The following is a 17,629-nucleotide window of genomic DNA, read 5'->3' as shown; positions in this document are numbered from 1 at the left end:
AGCACCCCCAGCACCCCGGGCTGGGAGATGGACACAGGGACTGACGCAGGGACAGACACATGGACGGGGGTGGGGTGGGGGTGCAAAATTGCTGATTTTCCAGAGAGGCCTTTGGGGCAAAAAAAATGCTTTTGGGGCATTTATGTCCATGAGTGGAGGAGTGTCTGGGTGGGTGGGTGTCTGTCTGTCCAACTGTACGTCCAAGTGTCTGTGTGTCCCGCTGTACATGGGACTGTCTGTGTGTCCAGCTGGATGAGCCCCGGGCCATCTGCCTGCATGTCTGTCCATCCATCCATCCATCCATCCATCCGTCCATCCGTCCATCCAGGGCCACCCTCCTTGTTCCCAGCTGAACATGTCCCTGTCCACAGACCCGTCCGTGTGTCCGGCTGGACGTGTCCAGCCTGTCCCTGGATACTCCAACCCCCACAGGGCCCCAGACTGAGGAAGGGGGATGAGACAGACGGACACACAGGTGGTTGTAGGGGTGGGCACACGGATGGACATGTGTCCAGGTGTCCAGCTGGATGTGGAACTGTGTGCCCAGCAGTGTCCATGTCACTATCCAACCCTCCACCCACCCCCCCATGGAGCTGTCTGTGTGTCCAGCTGGACCTACAGCCACCTGTGTGTGTCCATCTGTCTGTCCACTCACCCCCACTCCCGGCTGGACACACCCCTGTCCCTCAGCCCCCCTGTGGAGCTGGGGGGGCCCAGGGAGCAGAGCAGGGGGTGCCTGTCCAGCTGCACACATTCCAGGGTTCCTGCCCCTTCCCCCCCAGAGGCCCCTCCCTCAGCCCAGCCCCCCGTGGGGGGGAGGGGCAGCCCCCAGACCCAGGTGGGTGACAGTGACAGGGACAGACATGGATGGACACACAGCCCCCTGCCCCATTCCCAGCTGCAAGGCCAGGAGGTCCTTGTGGGGTGTCCGTGCTCGAGCCCCCAGAGCCCTGGGGGGGCAGGACAGTCTCCCTTCCCACTTCCATCCCACAGCATGTTTCTGTCCATTTTTTACCCCAAAACAAGCTCTCCCCTGTCCCTCCCCTCCCCCTTCAGTGAGGGGGCAGCAGGCGGAGGATCGCCCTGGGCTTTACCCCAAAATCACCATTTGCAAACCTTCGACCACCTTGGTTTTTTTCCATTATCATCTCATTTATCCCCATTTCCATGAACCGCCCTCGTTGGGATGAACTGGATTCAGTCCCCCCGCGGGCTCCAGCTCTGCGAGACCCCCACAACACCACCCGGGAGGGGTCGTCCCTCCCCGACCATCAGCGTTAGAAAATATTGCCATTTATTCCATCTCTTTCCTGCCAGAAATACACTTTGTACACCGGTGCCGAGCTGTCTGTTAAATAGAGGCCGGGGGTCACTCGGGGGGGGGCTGCTCCGGGGCGGGGGGCGCGGGGGGCGGCTCGGGGGGGCCGTCCCGGGCGCGGAACAGCAGCTCCCCCGCGGGCAGCACCTGCTCGGGGGGCCAGGAGGAGCCGTAGGGTTGGTAGAAGTCGGCGTCCGCCTGGAACATGACGAGCGCCTGCGCCGTGTGGATGCGCACGTGCTGCGCCAGGCTGGAGGCGTCCAGGAACTTCTCCCCGCAGGAATCGCAGGCGTACAGGATCTGCGTGGTGGGGTCTGCGGGACAGGAACACACACGGGCTGGGATCGGAGTTGGAATTGGAGTGGGATTGGAGTGGGATTGGAGTGGGATTGGAGTGGGATTGGAGTGGGATCGGAGTGGGATCGGAGCTGGGACTGGAGTTGGGATTGGAGCTGGGATTGGAGCTGGGATTGCGGCTGGGATTGCAGCTGGGATCGGAGTTGGGATTGGAGCTGGGATTGCAGCTGGGATTGGAGCTGGGATTGGAGCTGGGATCAGAGCTGGGTTTGGAGCTGGCACTGGAGCTGGGATTGGAGCTGGGACTGGAGCTGGGATCAGAGCTGGGTTTGGAGCTGGCACTGGAGCTGGCACTGCAGGGACGGGCTCTGGGACAGGCCAGGGCCGAGGGTGCCAAACCCTCCAAGGGCTCTGGCTCAGGACTCACTGGCAGCACTTTGGGAAAACATGCAGCACTTGCCTTTTGTAATTAACTTTTAGATGCTCTTTCATATTTGCTTCTTTAAGTCCACATTATTATTATTATTATTATTATTATTATTATTATTATTATTATTATTATTTAAACATATTAATTATATTAGTATTTATTAACATAAACTTTATAATGTAATATAAAATTTACATTATATAATGTAATAATTATAGTCCACCTTTAATCTACATTTTTAATATTTTAATGTATATTATACATTTTTATATATGTATTATATATTATGTATTGTATCTATTTTATATATGCATTTTATATATAATTTTATATATTACATAATTTTTTTATTTTGTTTATATATTTTATATATATATTTTATAATTTATATATTTTATATGTATTTTATCTATTTTTATATTTTGTTTATATATTAATATGTCTTTTACATATACATTTTATATTTTATTCATATCTATTTTTATACATATATATTTTTATATTTATTTTATATATTTCATATTTTATATCTATTTTTATACATATTTTATATACCTATTTTTATAAGTATTTTATATACTATATATATTTTATTTATATCTATGTTTATATGTATTTTACATATATTATGTATTTTATTTTATATCTATTTTTATATGTATTTTACACATACTATGTATTTTATACATATTTTATATTTTATTTATATATTTTATATGTATTTTATATATCATACATTTTGTATTTTATTTTTATATTTTTAATATCAATTTGTATTTTTATATTTTATTTTAAATAATTACAGTTTAATTTTGTATTATAATTTATATTATACAATTCTTTTTATAGATAAATATCTAATATAACATTAATATAACATAAACTATTGGTATTTGTTCACATTACTGATCCCATTAAAGGTGCCCTGAGCTCCAACACGACGCTCGTCTCACGTAAGTAAAAGTTTTACTCTCAAGAGAAACATAAACATCCCTCCCCCAAAAATTGAGAGGTTGGGAATGTCAAAGATTTTCTGGAAACCAGAGCCATGGGATAATGTCAGCAACGCTGGAAGAGGCACCACGGGGTGCTGGGAGGGGGTGGGAGCATTTCCTCTGTCCCATTCCCAGTGTTCCCATTCCTAGCATTCCCATTCCTGCTTCCCATTCCCAGTGTTCCCATTCCCACTGTCCCATTCCTGGAGTTCCCATTCCTGCTGTCCCATTCCTGCTGTCCCATTCCCAGTGTTCCCACTGTCCCATTCCCGCTGTTCCCATTCCCGCTGTCCCATTCCCGCTGTTCCCATTCCCGCTGTTCCCATTCCTGCTGTCCCATTCCCAGTGTTCCCACTGTCCCATTCCCGCTGTCCCGTTCCCACTGTCCCATTCCCAGTGTTCCCACTGTCCCATTCCCACTGTCCCGTTCCCACTGTCCCATTCCCAGTGTTCCCACTGTCCCATTCCCACTGTCCCGTTCCCACTGTCCCATTCCCAGTGTTCCCACTGTCCCATTCCCACTGTCCCGTTCCCATTGTCCCATTCCCACTGTCCCATTCCCAGTGTTCCCACTGTCCCATTCCCGCTGTTCCCATTCCCGCTGTTCCCATTCCCGCTGTTCCCATTCCCGCTGTCCCATTCCCGGCATTCCCAGCTCACCTGCCTCCTGCACCTGCTTCACAGCCTTGGTGATCTCAGCCTTGAGTGCCTCGGTCTCGTCCGCCGTCACCGCGGCCGCCACGGGCACCACTGCGGGACAAGGGGATGGGGTTTGGGGTCCCGCCCGGGCAGGACCCCCCTCCCTGGGCCCGGGAAGGGCTCCCGTGGGATGTGGTTTCCCAGCCTCGGGATGTTGTACCCTTGGATAAACCTCCAGCGACTGGGGGATGTTCCAGGAGCTCCGAGATGCCCCCCATGGATGAGCCTCACTTTGGGGTGGCCTCTGGGAGCCCTAAACTGCCCCCACAAACAGATCTCCCTTTTGGGGTGGCTCTTGGGGCCCCCCCCAAGCTGCATCCTGTGGATAAACCTGCCTTTTGGGACAGCTCTGAGACCCCCAAGGTGCACCCCATGGATAAACCTCCCTTGCAGGGCAGCCCCAGGACACCCAAGCTGCTCCCAGTGGACAAGTTTTCCCCATGGAAGGGCTTCTGGGACCACTAAGCTGCCCCTAATGGAAAAAAATCTCACCTTTGGGGTGTCTCTTGGAACCCCGAGCTGCCCCTTAGGGGTTCACCTTCCCTTTTGGGACAGTTCTGGGACCCCCAAGCCACACTCCATGGACAAGTTTCCCTTTTAGGGTGGCTCCTGGGACCCCCAAGCTGCACCCCCATAAATAAGCCTCCGTTTTGGGACAGCTCCAGGATCCCCCAGCTGCATCCTATGGATAAGCTTCCCTTGTCAGAGGGTTCCTGGGACCCCCCAACTGCACCCCATGGATAAACCTCCCTTTCAGGATAGCTCTGGGACCTCCAAGCTGCATTCCCATGGTTAAGTTTCCCTTCTGGGATGGCTCTGAGGACCCCCAACTGCTCCCCATGGACAACCCCCCCTTGGGGACCCCCGAGGACGCCCCCAGCTCACCCGTGAGCTGTGTGACCGCGGTGGCAGCCAGAGCCTCGGTGGCCAATGTCACCATGTCATCGGAGGCCACGGTGACGATGTTGACCTCGTCGCCTTCCTCGGGCTCCAGGATTTTGATCCCGGCCTTGCCCTGGTGCACCGTCTTCACGTGGGAGCGCAGGTTGTCCACCCGGTTGAAGCCCCGGCCGCACTTGTCACACAGGAACGGCTTCTCCCCTGGGGAGCAGAGGGGGATTGGGGGCTGGGGGGTCACCTGGGGGGTGGTTTGGGATTCTGGGAGGCACAGCCGGGCTGCTCCAGCGGGACCCACCGGTGTGGATGATGATGTGCTTGGAGAGGTCGCCCACGTTGACAAAGGCCTTGTTGCAGACGGTGCATTTGTGGGGCCGGATGTTGTCGTGGTGACGGATGTGGTTGGCGAGCTGGCTCGACTGGACGAACCTTTGGGAGCAACACCCCGGTCACACCAACCCCCGGCACCTCCAACCAACCACCCTCCCGGGCGTGGAGGGCGAGGGCAGGCGTGCCCATCCCGGTAATCCCGAGGTGGATCCTCACCTCTTCCCGCAGCGCTCGCACACGTAGGGCTTCTCCCCGGTGTGCTGGCGCACGTGGGCGATCAGGGAGCTCGCCTGCGTGAAGGCCTTCCCGCAGATCAAGCACTGGCACGGCTTCTCTCCTGGGGAAAAGAGCCAGGGCAGAGGTGGTGGGGAGCGGGGGGAAGGACGGATGGGGGGCAGGGAGGGAGGGTGTCCGTACCGGTGTGGATGCGGACGTGGCGCTGCAGCGCGCCGGGGTCGGCGAACTGGCGCTGGCAGTGCACGCACACGTAGGGCTTCTCCCCGCTGTGGATCCGCAGGTGGCGCTTCAGGTTCCCTGCGGGCAGGGCAGGCTCAGCTGCAGGACACAGCACCCTCCCTCCCTCTTTCCCCCTTCCCAGCACTCCCTCGGTTGCTGTTTAGCGAGCGGGGACTGCACAGCAATCGAGGGAAGTGGCCGCACAGGATTGTGTCAGTGGGGACAGCCAGGACAAGCACCCAGTGTTTGAGGGGATCAGTAGAGTCCACTGGGAGCATCCCAACCCTCTGGCTCTGCAGCAGACTGGGAGGAGATGGAAGGAGACATCCCCATCCCCAGAGTCTGGATGAAAAGCTCCTTCCCAGGCTGTGACCCCATGGGGAACATCAGGAATTCACACAGCACAACCACAGGGAGAGGTTTAAACCTGAGATGAAATCTTTCCTCGGGCTCTGATCCTCCACCAGAGCACCCCCTGTCCCCTCCAGACCATCCAGACCCCCCATCCCTGTGCTACCTGACGTGGTGAACTGCTTCCCACATTCCCGACACTTCAGGGGCCCATCTGCGATGTGGATCTTCAGGTGAGCCTTCAAATTCCCCACCTGGGGATGGAGAATGGGATGCAGAGAGCCCCAGATCACCCCACTGCCCTCTGGAGTGACCCCAACCCCTGTGGATCCCTTCTGGGGTGGCCTCTGAGACTTCCCAACTGCACCCCATGGATAAACCACCCCTTCAGGATAGCTCCAGGACACCCCCAGCTGCACCCCATGGATAAGCTTCCCTTGTGAAAGGATTCCTGGGCCCCCCAAACTGCACCCCATGGATAACCCTCCCTTTCAGGACAGCTCTGGGACAGACCCCTCCCTTTCCCCCCTCTCCCCAACACACCTGGTTGAACTTCTTGTCGCAGTGGGGACACTTGTGCTCCTTGTCGGTGTCGTGGGTCTCCAGGTGCCGCATCTTGGAGGTGGGGTCGGAGAAGGAGCGCCCGCAGTAGTCGCACTGGTAGGGCTTCTCCCCGCTGTGGACCAGCTGGTGCCTCTTGAGGTTGCCCGAGGTGGTGAAGAGCTTCCCGCAGTCCTCGCAGCGGTACTTGGCCTCCCCCGTGTGCCGCTTCTTGTGCAGGTTCAGGAGGCTGATGAGCCGGTAGCTCTTCCCACATTCCTCACAGCCGTAGGGCTTCAGTGGGCTGGGGGGACACGGGAACGTCACAACCACAGGGAGAACCAGTGACAAGGTCTCAGCACCCCAGTCTGAGCTTCACAGCCCAGCCAGACCCATCCGGACCCATAGGATGCCACGGAATCATGGAATGGTTTGGGCTGGGATGGACCTTAAAAGTTCATCTTGTTCTACTAGACCAGGTTGTTCCCACTAAACCAAACCTTCCACTAGACCAGGTTGGTCCCACCAGACCAAACCTTCAGCTAGGCCAGGTTGGTCCCACCAGACCAAACCTTCAGCTAGGCCAGGTTGGTCCCACCAGACCAAACCTTCAGCTAGGCCAGGTTGGTCCCACCAGACCAAACCTTCAGCTAGGCCAGGTTAGTCCCACTAAATCAAACCTTCAGCTAGATCAGGTTGGTCCCACTAAATCAAACCTTCAGCTAGATCAGGTTGGTCCCACTAAATCAAACCTTCAGCTAGATCAGGTTGGTCCCACTAAATCAAACCTCCCACTAGACCAGGCTGCTCCAAGCCCCATCCAACCTTGAACCAACCAGGGATGGGAAGTCCAGAAACCACCACCAAAGGGAAGGACCAGGGCAGAAGGACAAATCTCCTGGACACCCCAACACAGCGATGTGTTTCCAAAGGATCCCATCGTTCCCAGCAAACCCCCCATTTTCCAGGCATCCTCCACCTGTGTGTCTTCTCGTGGGCCTTGCAGGCGGCCGGGTCGGAGAAGGCCTTGCTGCACTCCCTGCAGGAGAAGGGCTTCTCCCCGGTGTGGATACGGATGTGCCGCTTGAAGTTGCCGGTGTGGGTGAACTCCTTCCCGCAGTCCTGGCACGGACAGACGGACACTGTCACTCCGGTGTCCCCGAGGCTCCCGGAGGTGCCGCTCGGAGCCGTGCCGGCCTCACCTCACACTTGTGTGTGACGGAGCCGTAGGCCTTGGACTCGGTGCGGTCGCTGTAGGTCCCAGAGCGCAGCAGCCGGGGCTCTCCCGAGTTTTCCTGCCCGGAATCCGTGCTCCCCGACTCGTTATCCTCGGCGTTCTCTCCGTTTTCCAACTGGGGCGGCTCTTCCTCGGGGATTTTAGCCTCGTCCTCCTCCACCATCATCTCCCCCTCTTCCTCCTTCCTTTCCAGCTTCATCTCTGCAGGAAGGTAGAAAATGGGGATGCTGAAGTTTGGCAGCAGCAGCAGAGACACAAAACCCATCTGTATTTCCTAACTTAAGGAGATTGGCATTGGGCCTCATGGAAATCAAAGAGATATTTGGGTTGGAAGGGACTTGAAAGCCCATCCATTGCCTCCTTTGCCTGGAATCACTTTGGGTTTGCAAGGGATTAGCCCTAAATTCCAAAAGCCTGTACAGACAGAGGAGCATTTTCCCAACTCCCCTCACTCTGCTCCATGAAAGCTGCTCCCGGGAGCTCTGTGCCATGCAGCATGTGCGTGGCAAAACCCACACTAGCACAAATAATTCCAAGGGAAATTAGGGATCAAGCCCTGCCTGATTTGTCCCAGCCCTGCTCACCAACACACCTCCTGTTCCGGTGCCATCCCTCGCCGTGGGGCTTCCACTGCCCACCACGCTCTCCGACGGCTGCGGGAGGCCGGGAATTTCGGCCTTGGGACCTTCCTGGATGGCAGATTCTGTCCCTACAAACACCAAAGCGTCAGGACAGGGTGTGCTGGGGGTGACAGCAGGATTTGGGATGCCATCCCTTGGTGACTCACCTTCCTGGCCAGGCAGCTGCTCGGCTGGCATCTCGGGCTGTGCCGCAGCCTTCGGCTTCTCCTCCTTCCCCTCGGCGTCGGGAGGAGCCGCTTGGACTTTGTCAAGGTCCCCCAGTGCTTCTGCCACCGAGGTCTTGTCATCAAGCACGGCCTTCTCTGCTCCTGCGAGGGAAGAGGCAAAGCCATCCAGCTTCTGCTGATTCCCAAATCCCACAAAACTCATGGAAGCAGCAATTCTTTAACTGCTGGTGCTGCACAAGCGGATCAAACCCCACCCAGGCACACCGGATACACCCGGGATGTGGGTTTGGATGGTGGTCAGACTGGATAAATTCTGGGCTGGATGAAGCAGAAGTGGATAAATTCTGGGTGTCCCTGGATAAGGGGAAGCAGGAGGGTACGTACCAATCCCGGGGGGCTGCTGGCTCCCAGGGGGATTTTCTGGGGGCACGGAGAGGGATTTGAGAGCGTTGCAAGCGCTGACAACCTCCTGCATCTGCAGGAAACCCGCCACGGCCAACACGTCCTCCACGTTGTCGGGGCTTAGGCTCAGCTTAGCCGTGTACATGAACTCCAAAACCTGGCCCAGGCCTGCGAGGGAGGTGACACAACCAGAAATGAGCTCTCACCCTCAAAGTGCTCCAAACACTTGGAACAACGAGGTGAGGAGTCCCACACCCAAAGCGTGTTTGATACGGGATTCGGGATGCAAACTCCCATTGCACCTGCGGCATTGCTGATGTCCAGGTGCACCACGTCCTTCTGGTCCACAAAGAGCATCCTGAAGTACTCGCTGCAGGCGGCCAGCACGGCCTTGTGGGCCTTGAAGTCGATGCCGTCCACCACGAAGGTGCAGTCACAGAGCAGGCCCAGCTGCCGCTGCTGGTTCAGCTGCTCCAGCACCTGTTTGCTGTGCTGAGGGAAATCCATGGCTGTGGGGAGGGAAACAGGAGGTCAGGGGGGTGCTGAGACCCCCCAGTGCTACGTGACACAAAGCACCACGTGATCGCCCTGTTGGTTACAAAACGTGGCCCCAAAAGGTGAATTTCAGCTCGTCCCCCACTACACCCAACCCCAAATCCTCTCCCAGAACAGCCACAACGCCAACACAGGGCTGGAAGGAGTTCATGGAACAGCCAACATGATTTGTAGCCCTCTGACAGCATTTAAAACACATTTATTGCTTTTCAGCCGGTCCAGCCTTGTCACCTCTACAAACACAAGTGCCATCGTCCCTTTGGTGTCACTGCTCCTGCTGAGGACACAGTGTGAGGGTTGTTCATCCAAACCTTCCAGCTCCTGCTCATGTCACGATACTGAGGAGTTTCTTATTTCTACCGTGTGCTTGGAGGGAGTTCTCCCTTCTCAGAGCATGGCTAGGGAATGCTGAAAACTCCTGGAAATACTCTGAAAGCCCCATTTTCCAGCAGGTCCTTGTCAGCAAAACACATCAGGTTCTGTCCTGGGCTGCTCCTGCAGGGTGGAAAGTGAATGAAGGGTTTTCACTTGGCTTTGTCTTCCAACAATGATTCCTGTGCTGAAGGGATTGTTTCAAAGGATTGGGCAAGGAGGGAGGAGAAAGGAAATAGGGACTATCCAGTTATTGTTCCAGCAGGAAGTCCCCAGAGTCCTGGATGCTGCAGCAGGAAGGTTATGGCTGGGGAAGCGCTCCTGGAGTCGATGCTCGGTGTGTCTCTGAAAGCTTCCAGCCCATGTCAGTTGTTTTTCCACTACACCAGCTCCTAAATGGGAAGTGTCCAGTTGGGAAAAGGTTTGGATCCACAAAACCAGGCATTTCCAGTTCCTGTCCCTTCCTCTGGATGAGTGGGAGCACGAGCAGCACAGTCAGAGGGAGCCTCCTCCTGTCAGCTGCGGGTGCCAGCAACATGCTGAGGGAAGGATCTTCCACCCAAGGATTGGTTCAGCTTCCAAGGTCATTCCCAGCATGGATGAGAAGCCAGGACATCTCCAACAGCATCGGATCACACATGGAGAGAGGAATTTCCACTCCTGTTTGTTGTTGCAATGAACTCGTTGCACAACTTTCTCCCCAAACCACAAAGTCCTTGTTAACCAAACTCCCCCAGCCTGTCCCAAAATGCACCCCTGAGAGGCAGGAAAATCAGTCCTTTGGATGAAAATACTCATCAAAATACTGCCACATAGTATGGCCTTCTATGGTTTGCAAAGCCCTGGAAAGAAGGAGGAGGATTTTCCCAGCAGGATAAACAACGCATTCCGTGCTCGGAGAGCTCAGCGCAGCAGGACCTGAGGAATCACGATGGTTTGAGGCACTAAAAGCCTATTTTTGGGAATTTGTGGGAGGTATTTTGCATCTGAACGATGATTTTTAATGTTCCAGGATTGGACTCGCCTCAGCTTCGCTTCCCAGCTTTGAGAAGGAAGTAAAAATCCAGGAAATTTGACTCCTCCCAAAACGCTTCCTATTTTCCGTGGTCTCCTCCACAGCTTCACGTTCCAGCTTCCTCGGAAGCGCAGCAGGGAGGTGTGGGTGAGCTCTGTATCACCCTCACCCAGAGCCAAGATCCCCCTCATCCACTAAAACCCCTGCCTCCAAGCTTTAAAAACCCCAAACCCCTGGACCAAACCCCCAGGATGGATGGGCTCACCCCTGTGATATCCAGAGGACCCAGGGCCAGAGGGCTGTGTCTCTCCTCCAGAGACTCCCCCTTTCCAGGTGTTCAGCTCAGTCTCTACGCAGCCATCCTGGGAAAAATGGGATGAAAACCTCCATTTTAACCCCCAAGCCTCGTGTGTTGAAGGCACTGAGATGCAAAGTCACCGACCCAGGGCAGGGCACCCCCGGATTTCACCCCGTGGGAGCAGATTCCCCTCCCGACCTCTCCCGACGTGGCTGTCGAGTGTCTCATTATCCAATTAATCAGGGAAAAGTTCATTATGAGCACACCTACGCCCACCACACACAGACAAATGCAGCGGCTGCAGTCCCAGGGAGCTTCCCACGCCAGCTCCGTTAAGCTCTCCCTAATTAACAATATCAACCTCTCCCCACCCCTACCACAGGAACACCCACCTATTAAAAACCCCAAAACCTCAATAAATTAGGAAAAAATTGTGATTTAAACATGGCCTTTCAACGCTGTCACCACCCAGCCATCCATTCCCAGGGAGATGAAAGGGAAGAGGGGGTTTATTCCCTGCCTACCGTCATCTCCCTCCTCGTGTGTCAGCTCAGGAAACAACGTGGCCCCAACCCTCGCAGCCTCTGCCCACAGGGGTCTGTCCTCATTTCCAGGAACGGATTCTGCAAGGTTTTCCATGGAAAAATAAAGTTAGGAGCTGATCCGAGCAGAGCAGCCAAGGAGGTGGTAATAATACAGATCATGGAATAGGGAAGGGCTATGGAGCTTGTGGAGGGTGAGCTGTGAGGAGGGGGGAAATAATCACAAACAGGGAAAAAATGTGGTGGAAAGGAACTAAAATGAGAAAGACATGAGGAGGGGGATGAGGAGAGACACTGTGGACACTCCACAGGGAACAGACATCTCAAAGATCCCTTGGTTGTTTGGATTTCAGGCACAGGGATGTGCTGGTGCAGCTCTGGACATTGAGACATCACCTGAGTTTGAGCTCTGCCCTGAAAACCCCCCGGAATGAGCTACAAACCCTCGGGGAAAAACTGCCCTTGGGATGCTGGCTGAGGGCTGGAATTCTGGGAGAAGCCTCTGATGCAGCAATGACACTGAAGAAACGCAGCTTGTCTGGGAAACATGTCATCGGTGCCAGGGCACGGACAGCCGGGGGGGCTGTCCCAACGCCAAAAATGCCACAATACGGGAGAATTCCCGTTTTTCCTGATGTTTTCCCCCATCCCTCGGGTGTGGGTGACAGCCAGGGAGGTTGGGGATGTGTCTGAGCCCCACTCCCTGTCCCCCACGGGGGTCTCTGGGCATCCTGAGGGGATGGGGGCTGTTCCCCGAGGGGGGGGCAGGGGTTTGGTCCCCCCATGGCTGGGGGGGGGTCATAGAGGGCACGGACACCCTGGGGAGGGGGGGCCACGGCCACGAGCCCCCATTCCCCTCACGATGGGCAGGACCCCCTCGCTGCCCTCGCGACAGCCCCATTCCCCTCACGACAGCCCCTCATTCCCCTCGCGACAGTCCTTAATTCCCCTCGCGACAGCCCCTCATTCCCCTCACGACAGCCCCTCATTCCCCTCACCATAACCACGAGTCCCCCCACTCCCCTCACGACAGCTAGGAGTCCCCCGTTCCCCTCACGACAGCACCCGGTTGGTCTCACGATAACCACGACTCTCCTGCTCCCCTCACGACAACCAGGAACGCCCCGCTCCCCTCCAGACAGCCCCCAGCCCCGGTTCCCCTCATGACAACGCAGAGACCCCCGTTCCTCCCACCGGCCCCCAACGCCCCTGTCGAGAGCTGGCAGTGCCCCATTCCTACCGCGACAGCCCCCCGACATTCCCCTCCCGACAGCCGGCAGACCCCGGCCTGCAGGCCTCGGCAGCAGGACCCCCCCGCAGCCTCCCCTCAGACACCCTCGGGCCGCGCACCGGGGTGACCCCAAACCGCACACCAGCGAGCCGGGCCGCAGCAACCGCCCCCTCTCAAACCCCCTCTCCAGCTCCTGCAGCCCCCCCCGGGCCCCGGCGGTCCCCCTGGCCGTACCTGCCATGCCGGGCCCGGCGGGGCCTCGCCCGCGGCCCGCGGCCTTCACCGTGACACCGACCAGACAAAGGGCGCCGCCATCTTGGCGCCGGGCGGAAGCGGCGTCGCCCGCGGTCACGTGACCTCCCCCCCTTCCCGCCGCCTCAGCAGCGCCGCCATGACAGTGCGGGGCGGGAGGGGCCGGAGGGGAAGGGTCGGGGTCGCCTTGTTGAACCGCCGTGTTCATCATTAAACGTGTCCCCATCGGCCGCATCGCACGGGTTGTAAACACCTCCAGCGATGTCCCCTCCGCCACCGCCCCGGCTCGCCCGTTCAAGTGCCTGGGCGCCCTTTCCATGAGTTTTCCCCAGTTTCCAACCTACGCCTCCTCCTGAGGCCGTTCCCTCTCCTCCTGTCCCTTGTTCCCTGGGAGCAGAGCCCAACCCCCCCCCAGCTCCCTCCTCCTGTCAGGGGGTTGCAGAGCCAGAAGGTCCCCCCTGAGCCTCCTTTTCTCCAGGCTGAGCCCCCCCAGCTCCCTCAGCTGCTCCTGCTGCTCCAGCCCCTTCCCAGCTCCCTTCCCTTCCCTGCACACGCTCCAGCCCCTCCGGGTCCTCCTTGTCCGGAGGGTCCCGGCGGTGCCCCCGGGGCTGGAGGTGCCCCGGCCGTGCCCAGCACAGGGACGGGCCCTGCCCTGTTCCTGTGCCCCCCCTGGGCCGGGCCCAGCCCGGGGCCATCGGCCTCTCGCCCCCCCGGGCACACCCGGGTCGTGTCCAGCGCTGCCACCGGCACCCCCAGGGCACACCCGGCTTTCCAGCCTGGAGCGTTCCAGGGGTTTGTCCTGACCCAGGTTCAGGACCCGGCACTTGGCCCTGTTGACGCTCCCCCTTGTCCCCGGATCCAGCCTGTCCCGACCCCTCTGCAGAGCTCCTGCCCTCCGGCACATCCACATTCCAGCTTGGCGCCCACTGGGAACTGACTGAGGGTGCCCCTGGATCATCCAGATCATTTCATAAAGATATTAAACTGCTTCCAAAACTGATCCCAGGGTTTTTTTCCCACTTTCCTGCCACAAACAAGCCCCAAGTGGGGCGCAGCTGCTGTGGGCTGTGTTCGGCACTGGGATCTAACCCATCCCTTCGTCCTCTCCCCATCTCCCCTATCCAAAACCAACGGATTTGAGCAGAAATAATGTGTTTTTTTCCATTTCCTTCCTCCTTCCATTGCATCTCCCTGAGCGAGGGCCACTAGATGGCAACCAGTGACCGCGGCAGTGAGTGCCGGGGTGACATTTTGGGACGGAGCGCCCCGTCCCATCGCTGAGGATCAGCGGCAGCGCATCGCCCGAGCTTTTATAGCCACTAATAACTTTATTCATAACTTTATTAATAACTTGTAACCATCTTCCCTGTGGCGGGGAGTCCCCCTGAGCGAGAGCCAAGCCACCCGAGGAGGGGATGGCAGGAGCAGCCGTGTTTGGGACGCTGCAGGTGTTTAATGGGAGTCACGAGTCATTATGGGATGAACAGGAATGAGCTGCCCTTGGAGCGGGAGCAGCAACACGAGCTGGGCGCTCTGTGGTTTCTATAAACAGTCCCTCGCCCCGAACTGGCGCCTCAGTGTTGTTTGTACACACAGGGAGATGGAGCCAGGCCCGTGGGGGACATTTTGGGCCCCCAAAAAGAAGCCCTTGGGTTTGACAGCTACAGCGGGACCATCATCCCGGCCCGTGTGGGGCATCCCAAGGAAGGTGGGCGAGGGTGGGTGAGGGGAGAAGGAGGGTTTGGTGCCCTTCCAGGTGGGTCGGCAGCCGAGCAGCTGAGGGAATGGCTCAGAAATAGAGCGGTGGGGAAGAAATGAGTCACCCTGGGCTGGAAATAAACAGGACAGCGGGCGCCGGAGCGGCTCCTGGTGTGGGATGGGATTTTGTCGGGATGGTGGAATACCCCTTCCCGAGACACCCCTCAGGGCTGAACCCACACCCCGGGTTGGGGGTAAAACATCAAGGAAACGTGAAAAAACGGAGAAGGCAGCAGGCAGACGTTCTCGAATAATTTATCCCAAGCTGTATATACAAAGACAAGCTCCGGCGGAGGGTTGGGAAGGGAACCTGGCTCCCGGCAGGATTCTTGGCACGCTGGATCTTCCCCCTCAACACGCGCCAGCTAAAAATTGCTGGAGCTGGGACTCCCCTCCGGAGTTTCTCCAGTGAGTGATGGGATGCAGCTCAGGACAGGTCTGACCCCACGGCAGAGGGAGCGCTCCCATTCCCTACCCCACATCCCACCTCCTTCCCAAATCACCCAAATCATTAACGAGGGAGGGGAGGGGGGGAAAAGAGCCCCCCGACCCCTCAGATCTTGATCTCAGTCCGGAAGGTTTGCTGGACGTGCTCGGAGTGCTTGGCCGGCCGGCGCTGGGCACGGATGGTCAACGTGCCATTGTCCCCCAGGGAGGACGACACCGACGTGGGGTCCACGTCCTCGGGCAGCTGGCATTTGTGGGTGAAGGTGTTCATGACAGTGCCATCCGCAGCCAGCTGGGGGGAAAAACGGGTGAAAAAGGGGTGGGTTTGGGGTGCAGGCGGGATGGGGGCTCATTATTCCCTGTGGTCTCCATTAATTATTAATTAACGGTGAATTAAACCACGTTGGGGCTGTGGCTGTTGGGTGGGAGCTGGAGGGTCCCCGCATCCGCCAGTTGAGGATTTTGGGGTCCCCCGGTGTGGGGGTGAGCAGGGCAGGGAGGGAGCACCCACCTTCTCGGCGTGCACCTCGATCTGGTTGTTGGAGGTGGTGACGACGATGTCCTCGGGGGCGAAGTCGCTGACGTCCACCGTGAACTGGTAAGTGTTCCCCAGAGTCTTCACCGCGCCCGCGCTGCCGGAACGAGCTGCTGGAGAGGTTTTGGGGGGGTCACAGCCATGGCTTGCTGAGGATTCCCCCCCCCGACGCCTCCTGGGTGCCTCCAAACTCACCTGGGAACCCCAAGGGCTCACCGTGGGGCCGGACAAAGCTCCCGAAAAGCTCCATTTCACCTTCACCCGCTGCTTCCCCCCCACCTGCGACCCCCAGCTCCCGCGGGGGAGGAGGAGCAGGAGCCTCTTCCTCGTCCTCCTCCCGGCGAAGGCGACGCCGGATCGGTTATTTCGGGATGTTTCGACTTGACGAGCTTTTTAAAGCCTCGTTAAAGCTCCCGGCCGCCTGCCAGACCTCTCGTAAAACCGGCTAAATTTAGGTCTTGCGCCGGAGACGGTGGAAATTTTTCCCCGCTCCGTCCCCCCCCCACCTCAACGCCATGGAATGCGGTGCCTATTATTAAGGAATAATCGGGATAATTAATTAAAACACTTATTAAATCCTCCCCGCCGCGGGATGTACGCGGGGATTGGGAGCTCGGAGGTGGTGGAGGGAGGGGAAAACCCGGCTCGCTCCGGCCCCAGCGGGTCCGTCAGCTTCGTCAAGGTCGTTTTTAATGAGCTCGTTTGCAACCTCAGTCCCACAGCGGAGGCTGAGGTGGGAGGACGGGTGAGGGGGTGCTGAAAAAAAAGGGGGTGCTGTCCCCAAAAAGGTCCCTGGGATGGAGCACCCCGTCCCTGGGGGGCTCTGGGGGGAGAAGGAGGAGGAGGAGCAGGAGAGGGTGCTGGTGTCGGAGCACATGTGGAGACCCTGCCCCACGGCCCGGAGAAGGCTCCGAGGTGAGACCCCCACCAAAAAAGGGAGATTTTTTTGGGGGGTGAGTGTTTTTTTGGGGGGGTCAGCACTGTGTTTTCCTCTCCCACAGTGTGCTTGGAGTGGGTGAAGCAGCAGCTTTTCCGTGTCGGGGAGGATTGGTACTTCCTCTTCATCCTGGGAGTCCTCATGGCCACCATCAGCTTCATGATGGACCACCTCGTCTCCAGGGTCTACGCAGGTGAATGAGGGGCTCCATGAGGTGCTTCACCTGGTGTTTGAGGGTTCCCCGAGGATATAGGGGGGGTCTTTGGAGTGGGGGTGTGTTTTCCCTGCTGACACTTCTTCTCCAGCCCACCGCTGGCTCTACCAAGAGGTTGGGGACATCGGGGTGCTCAAGTACCTCTCGTGGACCCTGTACCCCACGGCTCTGGCCACCTTCTCCACTGGCTTCTCCCAGAGCATCACCCCACACTCCGCAGGTGAGCCAGCTGCACCCCGACCTCCCCAGCTCCCCAAAGCTCCCCCTTGGTAATCAGGACGACCCCTCAAATTTGGATGCTGCCCTCTCTCCACTCCAGGCTCTGGCATCCCAGAGCTGAAGACCATCCTGATGGGTGTGGTGCTGGAGGACTACCTGGCCATCCAGAACTTCGGAGCCAGGGTGGTGGGGCTGACCTGCACCCTGATGTGTGGCAGCAGCCTTTTCCTTGGGAAAGTGGTAAGGGATCCCCCCCCGACCCCCAGAATCGCCGGTGGTGGTGGTTGGTGCCGCGCTGGGGGGACGCTCAGTGCCGTGTCCCCCCCTTGGCACCAGGGTCCCTACGTCCACCTCTCCGCCGTGGCCGCGGCCTACCTGGGGAAGATGAGGACCTCAGTCACGAGGGAGTATGAGGTGGGGGTGCCACCTCCTAAAAAAACTAGTGGGGGGGATTTATTTTAACCCCCCCAAAAAATCGGGGTTGTGCCTGAACC

At 57.1% G+C, this 17,629-nt stretch overlaps 3 protein-coding genes across 5 annotated transcripts; 1 reads left to right on the top strand and 2 right to left on the bottom strand.

The window, feature by feature from the left end:
- Window positions 1-1,277: 1,277 nt before the first annotated feature.
- On the bottom strand, window positions 1,278-13,130 carry ZBTB17 (zinc finger and BTB domain containing 17). Of its 2 annotated transcripts, none has more exons than XM_051771536.1 (17): window positions 13,008-13,130; window positions 11,525-11,623; window positions 10,968-11,064; window positions 9,063-9,269; window positions 8,743-8,928; window positions 8,338-8,499; window positions 8,143-8,259; window positions 7,516-7,751; window positions 7,293-7,435; window positions 6,317-6,617; window positions 5,940-6,027; window positions 5,384-5,500; window positions 5,183-5,303; window positions 4,935-5,065; window positions 4,625-4,840; window positions 3,701-3,790; window positions 1,278-1,632 (listed from the first exon to the last, which is right to left on the bottom strand). In XM_051771536.1, the coding sequence occupies exons 2-17, from the start codon at window positions 11,528-11,530 to the stop codon at window positions 1,370-1,372; spliced, it is 2,481 nt and encodes an 826-aa protein (XP_051627496.1). In that variant the 5' UTR covers window positions 11,531-11,623; window positions 13,008-13,130; the 3' UTR covers window positions 1,278-1,369. The 2 variants fall into 2 exon arrangements, with proteins under 2 accessions (XP_051627496.1, XP_051627497.1); XM_051771537.1 differs by lacking the exon at window positions 13,008-13,130 and adding an exon at window positions 12,541-12,561.
- A 1,892-nt stretch (window positions 13,131-15,022) lies between these two features.
- HSPB7 (heat shock protein family B (small) member 7) lies at window positions 15,023-16,138 on the bottom strand. 2 transcript variants are annotated; one of them, XM_051771513.1, is made up of 3 exons: window positions 15,961-16,138; window positions 15,742-15,875; window positions 15,023-15,522 (listed from the first exon to the last, which is right to left on the bottom strand). In XM_051771513.1, the coding sequence occupies exons 1-3, from the start codon at window positions 16,013-16,015 to the stop codon at window positions 15,337-15,339; spliced, it is 375 nt and encodes a 124-aa protein (XP_051627473.1). In that variant the 5' UTR covers window positions 16,016-16,138; the 3' UTR covers window positions 15,023-15,336. The 2 variants fall into 2 exon arrangements, with proteins under 2 accessions (XP_051627473.1, XP_051627472.1); XM_051771512.1 differs by having other exon boundaries at window positions 15,742-15,878; window positions 15,961-16,137.
- A 144-nt stretch (window positions 16,139-16,282) lies between these two features.
- LOC127462683 (chloride channel protein ClC-Kb-like) lies at window positions 16,283-17,623 on the top strand. The gene is made up of 5 exons (XM_051771511.1): window positions 16,283-16,680; window positions 16,767-16,895; window positions 17,008-17,136; window positions 17,236-17,375; window positions 17,472-17,623. Exons 1-5 carry the CDS (start codon window positions 16,563-16,565, stop codon window positions 17,595-17,597), a joined length of 642 nt encoding a protein of 213 aa, XP_051627471.1. The 5' UTR covers window positions 16,283-16,562; the 3' UTR covers window positions 17,598-17,623.
- The last annotated feature ends 6 nt before the right edge of the window (window positions 17,624-17,629 follow it).

This window comes from Manacus candei, unplaced genomic scaffold (assembly GCF_025592945.1).
Source record: "Manacus candei isolate 608988 ecotype Guabito, Panama unplaced genomic scaffold, ASM2559294v1 h1tg000136l, whole genome shotgun sequence".
In the NCBI taxonomy this organism is placed as follows: Eukaryota; Metazoa; Chordata; class Aves; order Passeriformes; family Pipridae; genus Manacus; species Manacus candei.
This window is presented reverse-complemented; position numbering and strand designations above follow the sequence as displayed.